This window comes from Vanessa cardui, chromosome 8, assembly GCF_905220365.1.
Source record: "Vanessa cardui chromosome 8, ilVanCard2.1, whole genome shotgun sequence".
NCBI classification, from domain to species: domain Eukaryota; kingdom Metazoa; phylum Arthropoda; class Insecta; order Lepidoptera; family Nymphalidae; genus Vanessa; species Vanessa cardui.
Genome location: NC_061130.1, coordinates 1078692 through 1097465, shown reverse-complemented (window position 1 = coordinate 1097465; position 18774 = coordinate 1078692). Strand labels below are relative to the sequence as shown.

At 33.2% G+C, this 18774-nt stretch overlaps 1 protein-coding gene across 1 annotated transcript in view; it reads right to left on the bottom strand.

Moving 5' to 3' along the window:
* The window catches only part of LOC124531954 (phospholipid-transporting ATPase IF), a 47473-nt gene that overhangs the window by 17725 nt on the left and 10974 nt on the right, over positions 1–18774 (bottom strand). The window contains exons 2-7 of the mRNA XM_047106543.1: positions 7579–7777; positions 4983–5108; positions 3274–3495; positions 2714–2893; positions 1598–1903; positions 630–877 (exon numbers count right to left, since the gene is read on the bottom strand). Of these exons, the coding sequence (XP_046962499.1) occupies positions 630–877; positions 1598–1903; positions 2714–2893; positions 3274–3495; positions 4983–5108; positions 7579–7777 (1281 nt within the window). The remainder of the gene's footprint in view (positions 1–629; positions 878–1597; positions 1904–2713; positions 2894–3273; positions 3496–4982; positions 5109–7578; positions 7778–18774) is intronic.

Below are 18774 nucleotides of genomic sequence, written 5' to 3'. Positions count from 1 at the left end.
CACTATGTACCTTTAGCCTATTCCTATGGAAATAGAAATGGACATAAACAGACTTCAGATTTAAGTATTTCATGCGATTTCCTAATATGCTAACTCAGCTACATTGTGTACTATTATACTGACTATATGATCAATATATCTCTATTCATAATACAACATTTTTAGAAGTACTTATTCCCAATTTAATTTTACCTTCAAAATTCTGATAAAAATTTAGTCGACATTTAAAACGCAATTTTTCCCAAATCCATAAAGAGTATCATAGATTAATCTAGCTCTCGACTTATTTGGCTTATTTTGCTTTTCACCTCTAATGTTTGGAGTACAGCTATTCGTCAGACACCGTTTCCATCTACTTAGCCTTGGTTACTTAAATTGGTTCTATAACTTTAATAACTTATGACATTACCAAGACCTTGTAGACTTATATTCTTGGTAATTGGTTATTTTCGCCCAAAGGCATTGGAAAAAGTAAAAACCTTTCCCACTGGATCTAAGTAACATCTCTTTTCCTTCAATTTTATAATTTTTCGATTGAGTAATTTATTGAATAATCATGCATATGCACATATAAGTTACATTTATGAACTAAAAAAAAATACTCATGAAATATAAAAATAAATATTGACCTGAAATGTGTCCAAAGGCTCGTCGAACCGCTCCGTATCGTACAACTTTGAATCTCTTTCCTCGTAAATTTGACCCTTGATGGAACACGCTTTGAACACCATGAGATTCTTAGTAAGGGTTCCTGTTTTATCAGAGAATAACACTTCCACTTGACCCAATTCTTCGTTTAAATCGGACGTGTTCGCTATCGCTGGTCTTCCAGTTTCCTCACATCGAAGCTCCTCATCCCATCCAATAAACAGCGCACCTTGAAATTGACACAATTATAACTACGAAATGTACTTGAAATATCAAATTCATATTTAAGAAAGAGGATCTTTAAGAGAAAGCCTAAATGTGGGATATTTATGAGCTCTGTTTATAAGTATAATAATAAATTTAAAGATCTTTCATTTTAACCCAGACAAATGAACTCAGTGATAAAATTACATCAATTAACATTATGAGGATTAATGACATCAAGGAACCAAACATTCGTAACTTATGTCAAATTACTTTTATGTCCCATTTGCTTTCGAAACACTTGGTCCTTGGAGTATTAGTAGTGGTGGTGCTAAAAGCTTCATTAAAAATATGAAACCTCTTTTTATGTCCTCCGCTCTTAACAGTGCTGGTTTGATTTTTTGCTCAGAGAATCGAAATTGCTAATCAACGGATAAATGTTGCTAGCATTCATGCCACCGTCCCACGCGGTCAAGATTTACACGGTAACTATTTTTATTTCTATATTAATATTATGAATGTGAAAGTAACTCTATTTGTCTGTCTGTTTGTCGATCATTTACGACCCAACCGTTGAACCGAATTGGATGAAATATGGTATGAAGCAAAATTGAACTCCAAGAATGGATATGTGCTTACTAATTTTGGCTAGGACATGACAATTCAAAAACGCGAGCAAAACCGCGGGCGACTACCAGTATTTGTATATATTTAAGGACTTAATGTTAATAATGAAAAAACTCACCGATAAATTTGTACAATTCAATCGTGACGTACAAGGACATTGGTATGATGTAATAATAAAGAAGCAAGAACGAGAACAAATCCTGTAAAGTACTCGAAAAGCTCAGAGAAAATGTCGGTTCCATCCCTAGGTACTCGTTCCGTCCCGTGTTCAGCTTCTCTATCACGACCTTGGCCACGAATGATCCTGTTATCTCTACGATAAGGAGGTAGATGAACAGTACTAAGAATTTGTTGACTGCCGCTTCACTCGATGAGAACTTATTTCCTGAGTACTTTGAGTTAAGAGCGAGTTTAGTCTCTTCTCCTGAAACGCAATTTGTGCATTATATAACAATAGAAAGAACAGTGCAATCATTAATGCAATTCATTGAATAAACAATGTTTTAACTAAAATTAGACAGTTTAATATAATCATTGCATTGTAAAATTATACTTTTCAAATCAATTCAAAACATACTTTATTCAGGTAGGCTTTTACGAGCACTTTCGAATTCATTTAACAACTATATTAATTAAAGCTACCACCGATTCGGATTAATCCCACGATTTGAATTTATGTAAGTGAAAAATGTCTGTGAATTTGGATCTTTCATTTTTAAACACCTACTAGAAAGTCAAACAAATTGACTCTTGTTCATTGACATTGATGGTAATATAAAGAATATTTTTATATTTGTTTTGTTCAATACTCATAATACATCATTACACCATCACAGCGATGTCATCAACATGACTTAAAATATTTTATCCTTTGTTTGTGTTATTACAAAGCAAAGTACAGTCGGGGTAAGAAAAGGTTCGTCATCTTAAGATCTGTTTGCGTGTGCTCAGTATGAGCGACAATCTGCTTTACCGATCGAGAATGACATATTGCGTCGCAATGATTTGATGTTTAGATTTAAATAAAAGATACTAAGAATTTAAGACTTGATAAAGGAATGAATTTGAAAACTGACAAAGGTTTTCTTACTCTGACTGTACATAGCATTTTTGCTTGATGACAAAAAGTGATATCAGTCAATAACTCTAGGAAACTTTGTCATCGTGACTAGTCAGATATTATCTTCCCATAAAATTTCATTACTTTACATTCATATTTCATTTCGAATTTCACCTGTGTAAACGGCGCAACCGATGGCCCATTCGGTGTTTTTAACCCTGGATCCTCTCAGCATGATGTTGTCCGTGGACAGAGCCAGGCTGTCTAATCCGGGTATCTCAAGACGTCCATAAAACGTGTATAGATCTGCTACCGGATGTGGTACCTCTATACGCATGCCTTGCGGTATTATATCTAGGTCATATAAAAAGAGATTATATGTATAAAATCATTTGGAACTATATTGAAAGCGATAAGGAGATGATATATTTTGTATTGGCGTTATCGATCATCCTATAAAGTGCCGACTTAAAATCTGTATTTGAATATATTGGTATCAATTTATCTTATTTTTTCAAGGATAGATAAAACTGAGTTATTCGTTACAATAATATACTGTCATAGAATAATACGTTTTATTAGGTTTTCTAAGTAATTGTAATGAGATGGGCTATAGAAGATATAAATTTCATCTTTAGTAGTAATTCTCATTATAAAAAACTGATACGAAGCTACGAATAACTAATTTACAAATAAGAAATAATAGAAATAATTCTTGTGAAATAAAAAGTTACCGGCTGTATATCCCACAAACGGCGGTGGGACCCTCACTGTCTTCAGATTTGTCTCGCCATCCAAATTGGCGGTGGTGACGTAACATTTTCCCTTTTCCCCAGCCGCGCACAGAAGCACCAAGTCAGCGGGAACTTCTCTACCGCGTTTCACGCGAACCAGCGTTCCAGGTGCGATGGAGGAATTCCGTACTTCCTTTATAACACCTTTGTGGACTGTTTCCACTGCCGAAAAAAGATTTGTGTTACATTGCTGTGTAATTATGACGTTCTTTAGATGTAATTTTTGTAAGCAGCCCCGTCTTAAGCATAAAGTGCCCGGATGTGAGCAATATACTGGCGATCTCCAACACAAAAAGGTTCGGTTCAAGGTTCAATGGACCAATTCCGTTGGCCCAAGACATAATCATCATAGCCGAAAAGCCGCGAAAAGGAATTTCGGAATGAAAATTATTTTGTGTATTCTAAAATACTTGGGTATTATTATAAATCTATCGCAATAAGCGTGTAGTGCAGGCACTACAAATGCTTACTGTAGTCGTAATCCGTCAGGTAGACTTAATCAACATCGTCGCGCATAAAAGTTATTTGTTTTTTGTGTGCTATATTTAAGGCGTATAAATCTGATCACTGTCCACTCAAAATAGCAGAATAAGTCGCTCTTACTGACAAGAGGTGTTAGTGAATTGATCAATAAGAATTATGATAGGTCAAAAAATATAAATTAGATTACAGCTCTCAATTAACGCCAATAATTCAAGAAAGAGGCATGCCTTGGTGAGTTCAGAGATATGTGAAAATAAATTTCAGGTTTTTATGAAGTGTAAAAATTTGTTAAATTGTCTATGTTTAAATATTGTCTTTGATTAGTAACATATATAATATTACATAGTTCGCCAGTAAGCTACGTTAGAGCACAATCTATACCGGAAAACTATATCTCAATAATCTATGAATATAGTAGTAGTAACGACCAGTAGAACAATGGAATCTTTAAGTGTGTTATCTTGACAATGCTATAAATATTTCGGAACTGATACGGAAGTCGGAAAGCTTTGTTTAGAGTATGCTCTTAAGACCATTAAATATAATAGTTCATATTTATGTTGTTATTATCCTTACACAAAAGATCGCAAAGTGCAAAAAAGTTTAAAACCAAGCAAATCTTTATAATAGAACCAAATCCTTGGATTGTTTGTGTATTCAAGAAATCGCCGGTTTAAGAATCGTCAAGATCATAGCTCAGTGATAACATAACTTGACAAACTGATAAGTCAAGGCTAAACACGGTTTCCGAGAGATAAGAAGATAATCAGAAATTTCGTTTATCTGAAGTGGATACCACTATTTTTAAAGTTCAAGTTTTTTATTTTGCAATATTATGACTCAGACGAGATATTCAGCTGCTAAACTGTCAATTTAGATTAAATATGGACAAAGTAATGGCTTGCAAATGCCCCTTTGTGGAGAAGGTTTGGAGCATATTACACCATGCTGCCCCAGTGTGGTTGGCCACACATGTGGCAGAATTATGTTGAAATTAGACACATACAGGTTTCTTCACGACGTTTTCACTCACCACCGAACACGAGATGAATTATAAACACAAGTTAAGCACATGAAAATCCAGCGGTGTTGGGTTTAAACTCGCAATCGTCGGTTAAGATGCAAAAATAAATGAAAAAAAAAGGAAATATGGAAATGTAGCTTACCAATTTGATTGTTCACTTTGTTGTCTGCTTTATGCCGGAGCCAGTCCTCGTAGCCCTGCTTGACAGCCGTCACCAGGACCATGAAGCTTAATGGCGCGATGCTCGTAAACGGAGATACGGGACTGTCTTTAACAAAAAAAAGACATTTTTACAAAGATAATAACGGTATTATTGTCTATTACTGATTTTTAGTCTTTATAGAATTGAAGGTTTACGACTTCACGGCTCAAATTTTAAGTAACTATAGGCACAAGGGACGTAGCATCTTAGTTCCCAGGGTAAGTGGCACATTGACGATGTAAGGAATAGTTCATATTTCTTACAGCGTCTTTGTCTATGGCTAATGGTGGCCACTTACCATCAGTTGGCCTATATGCTCGTCCGCCAATCTATACTATAAAAAAGTAATGTTTTGGCTCGTTGATAGGATTAATTATGCTTCACCTTTACCAATATTGGTTCATCTTATACCGGTGAGCCAGAATTCATGACAAACTAAGTTTTACATTAACAGCACAGAATACCATTGGACAACATCCACTTAACAATCTTGTCTGTTATGTATCTGTATATATGTATCTGTATCTGTATATCTGTATATTGTCTTCATAGTAGAGGTCAATGCAAACATTTCGGCATAAATTTACAATCCAATAAATCAGATACTGATTCCTGGTATAAGCTTTAAGCTTGATAGAAGATAATCTGTTCTGAGAATATGAGAATTTAGTCGTAACTAGGCAGCGACTCGTAGCAAATTACGAGTATTTTGTAATAATAATTTTAACTATTTATTTTCTAGTTGATTAATTTGGTCATTAACGAATTGATATTTATAATTGTACACATATATATATATATATATATATATATATATATATATATATATATATATATATATATATATATATATATATATATATATATAAGTATAATACGTCATCGACTTTGGCAGCACAACTAAAGAGAAATTATAATACATAAAAAATACCATAGTATATTGAAAAGGAATTTAAGTATTTACCTTTAAAGTACTTGTAATATGATGAGTGAGCATGACTGTTTATTTTAAGATAATGTTATTGATAAAATATAGGTTGGGAATTTCCTGAAACTTCATGTCAATGAAAAATTCTACGAAATTGTGACTTTACATTATAAATTGTTATATATATAATAACGGGCTATTAACCAAACACTTATTGTAACAGCCTGTAAATTTCCCACTGCTGGGATAAGGCCTCCTCTTCCATTAAGGAGAGGGTTTGGAACTTATACCACCACGCTGTTCCAATGCGGGTTGAAAACTAATTCTAACTCGATCGTGATTTCACAGAACCACACTGCAGGTGTGTGCGTAAAAAACAAATGAATGTATTTGTTGTTGTATGTGTGCATGTTTATATTACCAGATCACATGTTTACTAACAATAGCATTGTTTATTTTGATAGAATCAGTAATTATCATTATCAATGAGTTTAAACTCGTCGAGTAATGATAAGCTTATAACGCCAAGTTTCCGATTCCGCTATGTCTACAAATCGTTTCTGGGGCAATATTATTCCTAAAGATTATAAATATCACAAATTCTTTAAAATTTAAATCGCTTAAGGAATGAAACTGACATATTTTCCACTAGATTGTATATAAGTGATAAAACGTTGCGTCCTTACGTATGAAAATATTTTTTTAAAAAAAAAGTAACTAGTCTGATCGAATTTAGTTATATAACGAATATTTGTGGGTTGTAGTGACCACTTACCATTGTATAGCTTCTCTCGTCTTTATATCAATTTGGAGGGAAAATAACGAAAGAAAAGTAAATACACAACGAAAATACTTAAACAAATTTGATTGACTGATTAGTTGCTATAGTGGTTAACTTATATGGGGGGTCAAAAAATAATTTAAAATAAATTATACTAAAAACAACTGAAAAATCTTTAAAAAATCCTCATGGTATCTTTTATATACGAACATATAAATTTTAAAAGTTTATATAAGATTTTAAATTAACATGGTTATTTTTATTATTAAAAGTTATTCATTTCGGGATATTTACTATGTTTTTTATTTTTGTTCGGTGGAGCTCGATATTTCGATATTATCTTCGAATGTCTTGTTCACGAGAAGAACATATGTAAATATCCCGAATTGAATAACTTTAATAATTAAAAAGTTTAATCCAAATCGTTCTTTACAATTGATCCTATTTGAAAAGCCTATACTATAAATAATGATTGATTTTTCTGAAAATCTTGGTGGTAGGGCTTTGTGCAAGCCCGTCTGAGTAGGTACCACCCACTCATCAATTATTCTACCGCCAAATAACAGTACTCAGTATTTTTGTGTTCCGGTTTAAAGGGCGAGTGAGCCAGTGTAACTACAGGCACAAGGGACGTAACATCTTAGTTCCCAAGGTTGGTGGCACATTGACGATGTAAGGAATAGTTAATATTTCTTACAGCGTCATTATCTATGGGTGATGATGACCACTTACCATCAGGTGGCCCATATGCTCGTCCGCCAATCTATACCATAAAAAAAAGAGAAAAAAAATCTCGTATATTAAAACCAAGCAATATAAATACTTACCTATGACCACGGCGATGACGGTCACGATTAAAAAGTAAAAGTTGACCACACGTCGGAACTGCTCCGACAAGTTCTTCGGTATAAACATGAGGAACGTGTACTTGGATGTCTTGATCTTATTGTGCTTCCTCTTGCCATCTTCCTCCTCCACGCCGACATTTATTTGCCGGGTCTGTGTGGCCGCTGATACTTTGTTCGACTGCGGATAAAAAACCAAACGATATTGTCTTAAATATTCGCGATTATTACACATTGAAATAAAACTAGTTATAACGGATTTGAATCGCGTATATTAATTGTTTTTGACATCCCGACGTTTCGAGCACTTTACAGCGTTCGTGGTTACGGATACGGATACTACTGCTGTACGAACGTTATAACTAGTTTTATTTCAACGAAACTTTTTTTTTTCTTTCGGAAAACAAATAATAAAATGACAAACAATAAAATAGTACATAAACCAATCCAAAGTTTCCACTGACATCTAGTACAAATCAGAAGCAGGACAATAAGAAGATAGGAACTAGTTACATAAACGATTAAAAAAAAATAATTACAAAAAAAAAATTAATTGATAAATCACAAAAAAAAACAAAACTCAACGTTATTTTGAAGTTGGTATATAAGATTAAAAACCCTGAAAAAATAGTGTGTTATTCTATGGCATTTTTTAAGCAACTCATAACTGTAAAATTTTCCTATGATTATGAGGTTTTGCGTATATTGAAAATATATTTTAGTGTATAGATAGCAAAGTAATATTATATCATACGATAGTCGTCATTTGATAAAAAGTGTTGTCAATTAGCATTACATTCATATCTTTATTTTTTTCGTGTAAGACGTCTATGATACTAACATATACAAGCAAGCACACATACACAATGATAACTTCTAGTTATAATACACTAATATAAAAATTGAATTATCTACACTAATCTTTACATAGTATAGAACAAAGTCGCTTTTTCTGCCCCTATGTCCCTTTGATTAAATCTTTAAAACTACGCAACGGATTTAGATGCGGTTCTTTTGAATAGATAGAGTGATTCAAGAGAAAGGTTTTTGCATATAACACATGAACAAAATAAGAATCACAGATAATTTTAGAAGTTTGCATTGTGATGTCGTAAATAAACAAATTCTGTAGTATATTTAGTATGAGTATTGCACCCGTGCGAAGCCGGGGCGGGTCGCTAGTATTATATATGTGAAAGGAACCACAGATATATAATATAACCACACATAAAACATCTTTTAAACTGTGGTTTCATTTTAAAGATAATATTTATTTTCACAAGTGTATTTCCGAAACTTTTATTCCAACATCCAATTGCAGATGAGATTGGATCAAATTCTAACCAATCTAGCTAAAAATCGAACTCAAATTTATTATTCAATTTGGAAGCATTTCACTTATTGAAAGTCACATACAACCTTATTACAAATATGACAATTTACTTTTAATATTATATTTTCAAGGTGTAGTTACGACTTAGATGTAGCTTCCGAAAATTCAATAAAACCGATTACTGCCGATTTATACATATTATAACAAATAGAAATAGCACCCTATCGCGCCATTCGACACTATTCGTCGTTATAGATTCTCGCGTCAGTTCAATCCGAGGAAGCAAGTGCATGTAAATCGACGTGTCAATTTGACGAATATATTAGGTGATATGATATTACAAGTCATTACGCTTGTGTAAAAACGTGTTGATAATTTGGGATATCGTACTTAATTCGGATGTGATCGGTTTTACGAATTTTGCTGACGCTACTTATAAGTTATGTCTCGTACTACATAGTAAAAGTTGAATTTTATTATTCATAAATATTAAGACTCTCTTATTTTTATTCCACACAATATTTTTCTTCAAAATCTGGATTTAATGAACGTCTGGTGCTATATCTGTAAGTTTATTTTGAAACCGACCACAACATCGTTTGAAACTAGACGAAAAATTAAGAATTAAAAAAAGTCCCATACGTCACGCGTACTTGAGTTGCACTTGCTTTGACTTTTGTTATTTTTAATCGTTTCTATCGTTTATCGAACGTGATTTTTATATTTATTATAATCATCCATGTTTTAATTTCCGTGTTTATCGAGGAATTTATGATAAGTTTTCTTTTTAATTATTTTGTGTATTACTGATATAATAATATCGCCTGTTTTCAACATATCACAACTATTTATAGTTATATATATTTTTTACTTGAGAGCCGAGATGGCCCAGTGGTTAGAAAGCGTGCATCTTAACCGATGATTGCGGGTTTAAACCCAGGTCACAAAAACACACAAACACAAATTAGGCATATGAATATTCAGGTTATCACCACTGAATATTCATATGCCTAATTTGTGTTTACTGTTTATAATTCATCTCGTGCTCGGCGTCGAAGGAAAACATCGCGAGGAAACCTACATCTTACGCTCTTTAAACTCGTTTGTCTTTCGTTTTGTAACCTGAGACGTCACCTATAGGCCTGAGTTTAGATAACTAGAAATGAAAAAAAAACTCCCAAGGGCAAAGGCTAATTTAATTTGTGCTTACCCTTTTTTGAGTAACGTTTTGGGACGTATTTTCGAGATTAAGGAAAGTATTTATCAAGTTATATAAAAATACACATGAAAAGTAAAACTTTTGATTCTACTTGCATGATTGTGGCTTTTTATTATATGATTCAAATAGTCATTGTAATAGGATGATGACGAAAAGCGTACTATTATCATTTTGACAAGTTTTCTGTCGCATTCTCTTCGTTTATCCCAAACTACACTTGGTGGTAGGGCTTTGTGCTAGGCCGTCTGGGTAGATACCCTCACTCATCAGTTATTCTACCGCCAAATAACAGTACTCAGTATTGTTGTGTTCCGGTATAAAGGGCGAGTGAGCCAGTGTAACTACAGTCATAAGGGACATAACATCTTAGTTCCCAAGATTGGTGGGATGATGTAAAGAATAGTTAATATTTCTTACAGCGTCATTGTCTATGGGTGATGGTGACCACTTACCATCAGGTGGCCCATGAGCTCGTCCGTCAAACTATACCATAAAAAAAATCCCGATTTCCAGAAAAAAAATATTACGAACTAGTTGTTGCGTTTTATGTGTTAGGCAAGTAGCCTATGTCCTTCCTTGAAGTACGAGTTAGCTTCGTAACATATTTCATTAAATTCCGTCATTAGTTTGGTCGTGTAAGAACAGATAGTTAGAGAGTTGCTTTAACATATATAATATTAGTGTAAATAATTCAATTTTTATATTAGTGTAGTATAACTAGAAGTTATCATTGTGTCTGTGTGCTTGCTTGTATATGTGTGTACCATAGACGTCTTACACGAAAAAAATAAAGATATTAATGTAATGCTAATTGACAACACTCTTTATCAAATGACGACTATCGTATGATATAATATTACTTTGCTATCTATACGAGTACACTAAAATATATTTTCGATATACGCAAAACCTCATAATCATAGGAAAATTTACATGATTTTATAATTATGAGTTGCTTCAAAAATACCATAGACTAATATACTTTTTTTTCAAGGTTTTTAATCTTATATACCAACTTCAAAAATAACGCAAAAAATATATTTTGAAAAAAAAAAGGTTTTTTTCATTATTATTTTTTTAATCCTTTATGTAACTACATAGTCCTTATTGATTATCCTGCTTCTAATTTGTATTAGATGTCAGTGGAAACTTTATTGGTTGATGAGGTGCGCCTCATTATAATATTGAATGATATTTTTTAATCTATATTTAATATAATAAAATAATAAATGTACATTAAAGATTGTAGCTTCTTTTGTTTTTTATGACAATCGGTAAAAGGTTATTCAATGTTATGATATCATCGTTAATCATAAAAGTTATTGTAAAATATTTTTACGGATTTTATATCATTATATTTTATTCCATCAAAAGTAATTACTGAAAACAATAAATATCCTTGTTGGTACTCTCGGACACTAATTACCTTAATAAATAAAAAAATTAAAATGGCATAGGAAGTGGAAAATTTATGGACGAATATATGATTACAATAAATTTTCGGACCTTCGGGCTCAAACAAAAAATATTGAAACTGATTGTTACAATTTATTCGTAGAGAGAGCAGAACAGAATATATATTTTAATTCTAAGCATTTCTGGACTCTCATTAAATCTAAGAAAGGTCATAACAGTCTGCCGGATACTTTATATTATAATAATGAATTCAGTTCTGATGGACAACAAATCTCGAATATGTTTAATCACTTTTTTAATTCTGTTTTTGAATTGGATTCAGGGTCCACGTCGATCATATCGTCTAACAACTCTTGCAATCAGACAATAATAAATTCAATTGAGATTACTAATAACAAAGTAGAGCATTATCTTTCAAAGCTGAATATATCTAAGGGTAGCGGCCCAGATGGACTACATCCTATTTTTCTAAAAAATTGCAGCAAGGCACTTTGCACTCCTTTAACTATTCTCTTTACAAAGTCCTTGAACACTGGTTGTATGCCACAGGAGTGGAAGAAATCTTTAATCACACCTATTTTTAAACAAGGCGATAAAAATAATGTTAAAAACTACCGTGGCATTTCAAAATTGTCTGTGATTCCTAAGATGTTTGAAAAAATTATTTTTGATACCTTGTTTCCGTTATTAAGGCCTTTACTTATACCAAATCAACATGGATTCATCAATAAACGCTCAACTGAGTCAAATCTTTGTGATTTTCTTGATATAGTATTGAAAGCTATGGAAGATGGTCACCAGGTGGATGCCGTGTACACCGATTATTCGAAAGCTTTTGATAAAATTTCTCATAATCTGTTGCAAAAAAAACTAGAAAACATCGGTGTACACGGCGATCTTCTGCGATGGTTGACATCCTACCTTCGTGATCGTACTCAAGCTGTCGCAGTTAAAGGGTTTACTTCTACTTTTGTACCTATAACATCCGGTGTGCCTCAGGGTTCCCACCTTGGTCCCTTATTATTTAACGTCTTTATCAATGACTTAACATCCTGCTTCTTAAACTCACAGTTTTTACTCTATGCCGATGATACAAAAATTTTCAAAGTTATAAGAGATAACCAGGATTGTATCGAACTCCAAAATGATCTAAATAGGTTAGGACAGTACTGCAAATCTAATGGTTTACAACTAAATTTAGCTAAATGTTGTATTATAACATTTTCAAGGAAAAAAATGCAACACTCTTTTAATTATTCAATGTTTGGTGTTAAATTGCGAAGGGTAACTGAGGTACGGGATCTTGGTGTACACCTTGATAGCCAACTCGTGTTCGATAAGCATATTGAAAAAATCACTCTAAAATCTTACCAAATGTTGGGCTTCATCTTCAGGCAAGGTACTGACTTTAGGAACCCTAATACACACATTATACTTTATAATGCTTACGTTCGGTCACACTTGGAATATGCATCGACTGTATGGAATCCATGTTATGCTAAGTATATTCAAGCAATCGAAACAATTCAAAATAAATTTCTTAAAAAATTAAAATATAAATTTGGTCACGCTTTGCCTATTCTACTGTCCTTAAAAACTAGACGAGAACATAGGGACCAATTGTTTCTATTTAAAATTATTAACAGCCTTATAGATTCGCCTTATCTCCTAAATAAAATATTATTTAACTGTCCTCGCTTAAGTGCTCGGTACAAAGCTACTTTCGCAACTCCAAATCATAAAACAAATTATTACAAAAATAGTTTTATAGTAAGATCGTGTAGCAACTATAACGATAAATATAACCACATAGACTTGTTCAGCAGCGGTCTCAGTAAGTTTAACTCGATACTTAGAAATAATTAGATTAAGATTTGTTATTAACTTTTTTTTCCTTTTTCATATTTCACATGATATAAGTTTGGTTTATATACATTCATACAGTTGTTAGATTTTTGTTTTTTTTTTTAATTACCATATACATATTTATACTTTTACTGTTTTATCTTTTTTATATATATGTTCACTTCCAGATTAATTATTTGTGGAAACTGTATTGGCATGTGTGTTATTTAAGGTTTATAAGTTTTATGTAATATAAAATATGCTGTTTGTTTCACTTACTTACAAATAAATAAATAAATAAATAAAATATTAGACGTATGGGTAAGTTGGTGTATAAATGGAAAATTGGACATATTGTTGGGGAAATTGGTGGACTGATGGATAAGTTTTACGATAACTAAGCCTGACTATAACATCTTTTTTTAATAAAGTGGGGGTTGTGTGGGACTCCCCGGTTCCCAGGACGCCGAGTGCGCCCAAGTACACGGGTTTACCCACTAAATCAAATCAAATCAAATCAAAATAAACTTTATTCAAGTAGGCTTTTACAAGCACTTTTGAATCGTCATTTTACAATTGAGTGAAGCTACCACCGGTTCGGAAAGTAGATTGTACCGAGAAGAACCGGCAACATTTAAAAAATACAAAGTCATGTTAATTAAATACAATTATTTAATTTAAAAAACGCCACGGAATCGCTTACGCATGCTACCGTGACGCCCTGACGGTCGGCCCGCCTATACGGGCCTCCAACGCCTAGGGGGGATTCCCGAGGTACATTAAGCCTAATCAGACTGTACATCTGACTTACTTAATTGATATTACAATGACGTTAGTCAATTTTCATTTTAATAAGAATTAAGATTTTAATTTATATTTTATCAGTAGTTTTTGGAAACTTTATTTATTTTAGATATTCGGGGATTTGTTTATATTTCTAGTTAAAAAGTAAAGTAACAGCCTATAAATTTCCTACTGCTGGGATAAGGTCTCCTCTCCCATTAAGGAGAGGGTTTGGAACATATTCCACCACGCTGTTCCACCAGGCAACGCGGGTTGGTGGAATGCACATGTGGCAGAAATTCAATAAAATATATACATATATATATATATATATATATATATATATATATATATATATATATATATATATATATATATATATATAGTGGTGCTTGTCTGGGTTGAACCCAAACTCATCGGTTAAAATGCACGCGTTCTAACCAAAGGGCCATCTCAGATCAGTTATAGCAGTTAGCAATTCTAGTTAAGGTCTCTAATGTTTTATATAGAGAACAAAGTCAAAGAAAATATTTTTTTTTATAAATATATCAAAACAGACATCCAAAGATACATTACAGCCAATAATATAAAATAGTAATATCAAAATATTAATGAATTACGAAATTGCAAAATTAGAAACCACAATCTCCTATATTACAAATATAATTATACCTATATATTTGCCCAGAGGATTCCGATTGCCCTCCGAAAATGTTGCTTATTAGCTAGCTATAGTAATTATTTTCAATTCTTAGTTTGCATTAGTCTGCATTTAAGGCTTTAATATTAATAATGCTTTGGTAAATAATATATATTATACCTTACATAAGTACTCTTTATGATGTTTACCTATGTAACCTATCGTGTATTATCCAAACTCGGTATTGTCCATAAATTTTATCTGTATTTGGTGCCCACGTACGCTGTTCCCAGCTTTGATATCGTTGATTTGGCCGTAGGATCTAATCGCGCACATAACATCATAATAGATTAAGTAATAAACTAGCAAAGACGATAAAATATTATTGATTTTTTTATATCATAATATTGTTCCTATTCGATTGTTGTTGACGTCATCTCCGGAAGACAATCATCAATTTTAATTGATACTCAGACTAATTGCAAATTTAAATGTTTATATTTTGGTCGAATTTCACACAAATTTGAAGTAATAAGAACATTATTTCAGTCGAAGAAAACCAACTAACGAATAGTTGGTTAGCTTATAAAACATATCGAAAATTAACACTCCGAATTGGATGAATAATACGTATATTAGATTTTGTCAATTAATACTTAGATGAATTCTAAAGTTAAGAATTTCGGTGTCAAACATCCATGCAGATTGACACAAAAAAGAAACATATTTAAATCGAGTGTATTTTTGTATCTGTACTTCAAGATCTATATTATTATGTTTCTAATAATTGCCTTTACTTTGAGTTATTCGATATTATTAATTACAAAGAAACCTTCTAGAGACGAGCTGCATCTTCTAGTAGTAATTTTATGTTATTGGGAAAAAACGAAATAAAAAAATGGCTATCCAATTAATTAATAAAAGTTCATTTAATACAAACATCTACCATCGGTTCTATAATTTCTTAACATACAATAACATTTAGCGGGATTTCTCAAGTACAAAGAAGACCGCCTTTTTAATATTACTAAACAAATTAATTATCAGCCTACAAAATTAATGTCTTACTTCTCACCATCTAGCTTTACTGAAAAAGGGTTTTCACTCCATCTCGACATATTTCCAAGTGAGGTGCTCTACTCTCTACTCTCTTTCCTAAATCTTCTCTTCAATGTAATAAGGACCGACTAAAAGAACTCTTGCTTTCATCATTTAAGCAAATAAGTGTCTTAGTCACTCATATGTTAGTTATAAACCAAGCTACAAGCCTCTTGAAAGATTTCGTGTATGGTCACGTCACCAATCAAATTAAAAAAACTGATATTTCTCACTTGACCTTAAACTCACTATGTTAGGAATTTAAGTAAACGACAAATTAAATCTAAAGCATCCTCTTGGATCCATAAGTGAATATGTCTGCAGGTCCTAGGAATTATCGAATTGATCGAATTACTGATGTTATCTTATATCGTTACTCGTTAGGATCTAAATTTAGTAAATTATAATTAATGTTATGTTATATGTCGAAAGAGAAAAAAACCGTAATATAACAGAGTAGGTATGTCGAAACCTAAGCGTGAGACAGGTCGCCAAGAAAAGGGTGATCTCAAGGCTAATACCGCTTTCCTACCTTTGCAATCGATATAATATATTTCACTACACGTGTGCATATTAAGTATGATAATAATTAATTAAAATTCTCGACCGATGTAATTACGAAGAAAGTGTTTGTCGTTAAGTATTTATGTATCACTTATGTTTGAGAGAAATAGCATTTGGTAATTCAGTTCATTGTATACTAACTACTCACACTGTCTTTGCTCGATTAATAATTATATTTTTATATGAAAATACAGTGAAACCTGGTTAAGTGAGACTTCAAGGGACCTGCAATATTGTTTCACTTATATAGGTATTTCACTTAACCGGTGTCTCAGATACCCAGGCATAAGTAAATGTCTGTCTCAGCTATAGAGGTGCGATAATTAAATAAAACAATGTCTTATGAAAATATAGATGAGGAACAAGTTAGCGAACAAACAAAAAGTTATTATCTCAGTTACAGAGGATTATGCATATAAAAATCAATTGCCGTCGTATTTATAGAGGTAACTGTGATGATAAAACAAAATAACTAATTCCAGTTACAGAGCTTTGCTTCGTCCCACAAACAGAGGTAATTCAATGCCAAAATCATGGGACCACAGCATTAGTTCCAGTTATGGAGGTATTTCACTTTTCCAGGTCCCACTTAACCAAGATTCACTGTATATAATTTTTATATTGTTTTGTTACGAGCAACCTCTTTAACCCAGCAGCAGACTTCGATCATAAAACCGAAATTTCTATTCCGACATTGAACTGAAAATAATAAGGTTAGCCGAGAAAATAGAAAATATAGCTATTAAGTTTAATTGATACCTTTGGTAGGTTAGTTTAGTAGGCCATAGTTGTGATTTATTTGATTTTACTTTATTTATTATGTACAAGAAATAGATATTTTTTTTTGAAATTTAATTTCAAAGTATTAACATAAATTTTCTTGGTAGCGCTTTGTGCAATCCCGTCTGGGTAGGTACCAACCACTCATGGCCGTAGGCAGGCGGGGGTTTTGGGGGTTCAAACCCCCCCCGAAATTTTTTCGCTAACCGCTATCGTATTATCAAAAAAATATTTTGCACTAATTAAACAAACCAAACTTAAGCATTTATAGGTTTTTTTCAGAAAATTAAGCCGTTTGCTCTAGATACGACAATATATCTAAACAAAATGAATCATTTTACGCAAAGCCAATAATAATCATACCGTTATTCACATTTTATTAAGATACTAATTTTTGATGTCATAATGTCTTGTTAGTAATTTCAGATATTAAAGAGGATAAACCTTTTACAGAGTGCCATTACATTTTGAAATGTGTAAGACAGATTGTAAAATTTCTGATACATTCTATATATGTATATTTTATTGAGAATTTACAAACTGTATAATTAAACAAAACGGATAGTCGGCGCTCTTTAACGAATACTACTTTGGTGCATCCTATTCCTAAAAAGAGCAACCGCCCCAACCTGTCCCATTATAGGCCATTAGCCATCACCTCCTTGTTTCGTTTCCATCGGGGTCATTTAGCAGGTGATCTTCTAGATTACCTTAATCATAGATGGGCAGAAGCAGTTGAGAGCAAGGGAGAGGCATTGGCGCCCAGTCTAGACCTAGCGAAGGCCTTCGATAGCGTATGGCACTGAGCGCTTCTTTCAAAGCACCCATCCTACGGGCTTCCCAGGAAATTATGCAATTGGATCACCTGCTTTTTGGCAGATGAGAACATTAAAGTCGTTATATATGGTGCATCAGACGACCGAAGAGTATAATCAGCCGCTGTGTATGGCATTTGTGGACTACGAGAAATCCTTCGATTCCATCGTAACCTGGGCTGTTCTGGAATCTCTGCAGCGATGTCATATCGACTGGCGATATACCGACGTGTTGAGATGTTTCTACAACGCTGCGATGGTGACCGTGCCAGTTCAGGACCAGAGAACAAGACTTATTCAGCTCCGACGTGGGGTGAGACAAGGAGATGTAATATCTCCAAAACTGATCACCAACGCGATGGAGGACGTCTTCAAGACTCTGGATTGGACTGCACGAGACGTCAACGTCAATGGAGAGCGCATCTCACACCTTCGTTTCGCAGACGATATAGTCATCTTTGCAGAGACGCTGGAAGAGCTTCGCGGACGACCTAAATGGGTCCTCCCGGCGGGTCGGTCTAGGCATGAACTTGGACAAAACCAACATTATGGTCAATAAACATGTCGTGCCGGGACCGATATCTGTCGACGGCATCCCCCTCGAGGTTGTGCAGGATAACCTTGGCCAGACTATCCATCTAGGCCGACACAACTTTGAGAGGGAGATTGATAGGAGGTTTCGGTT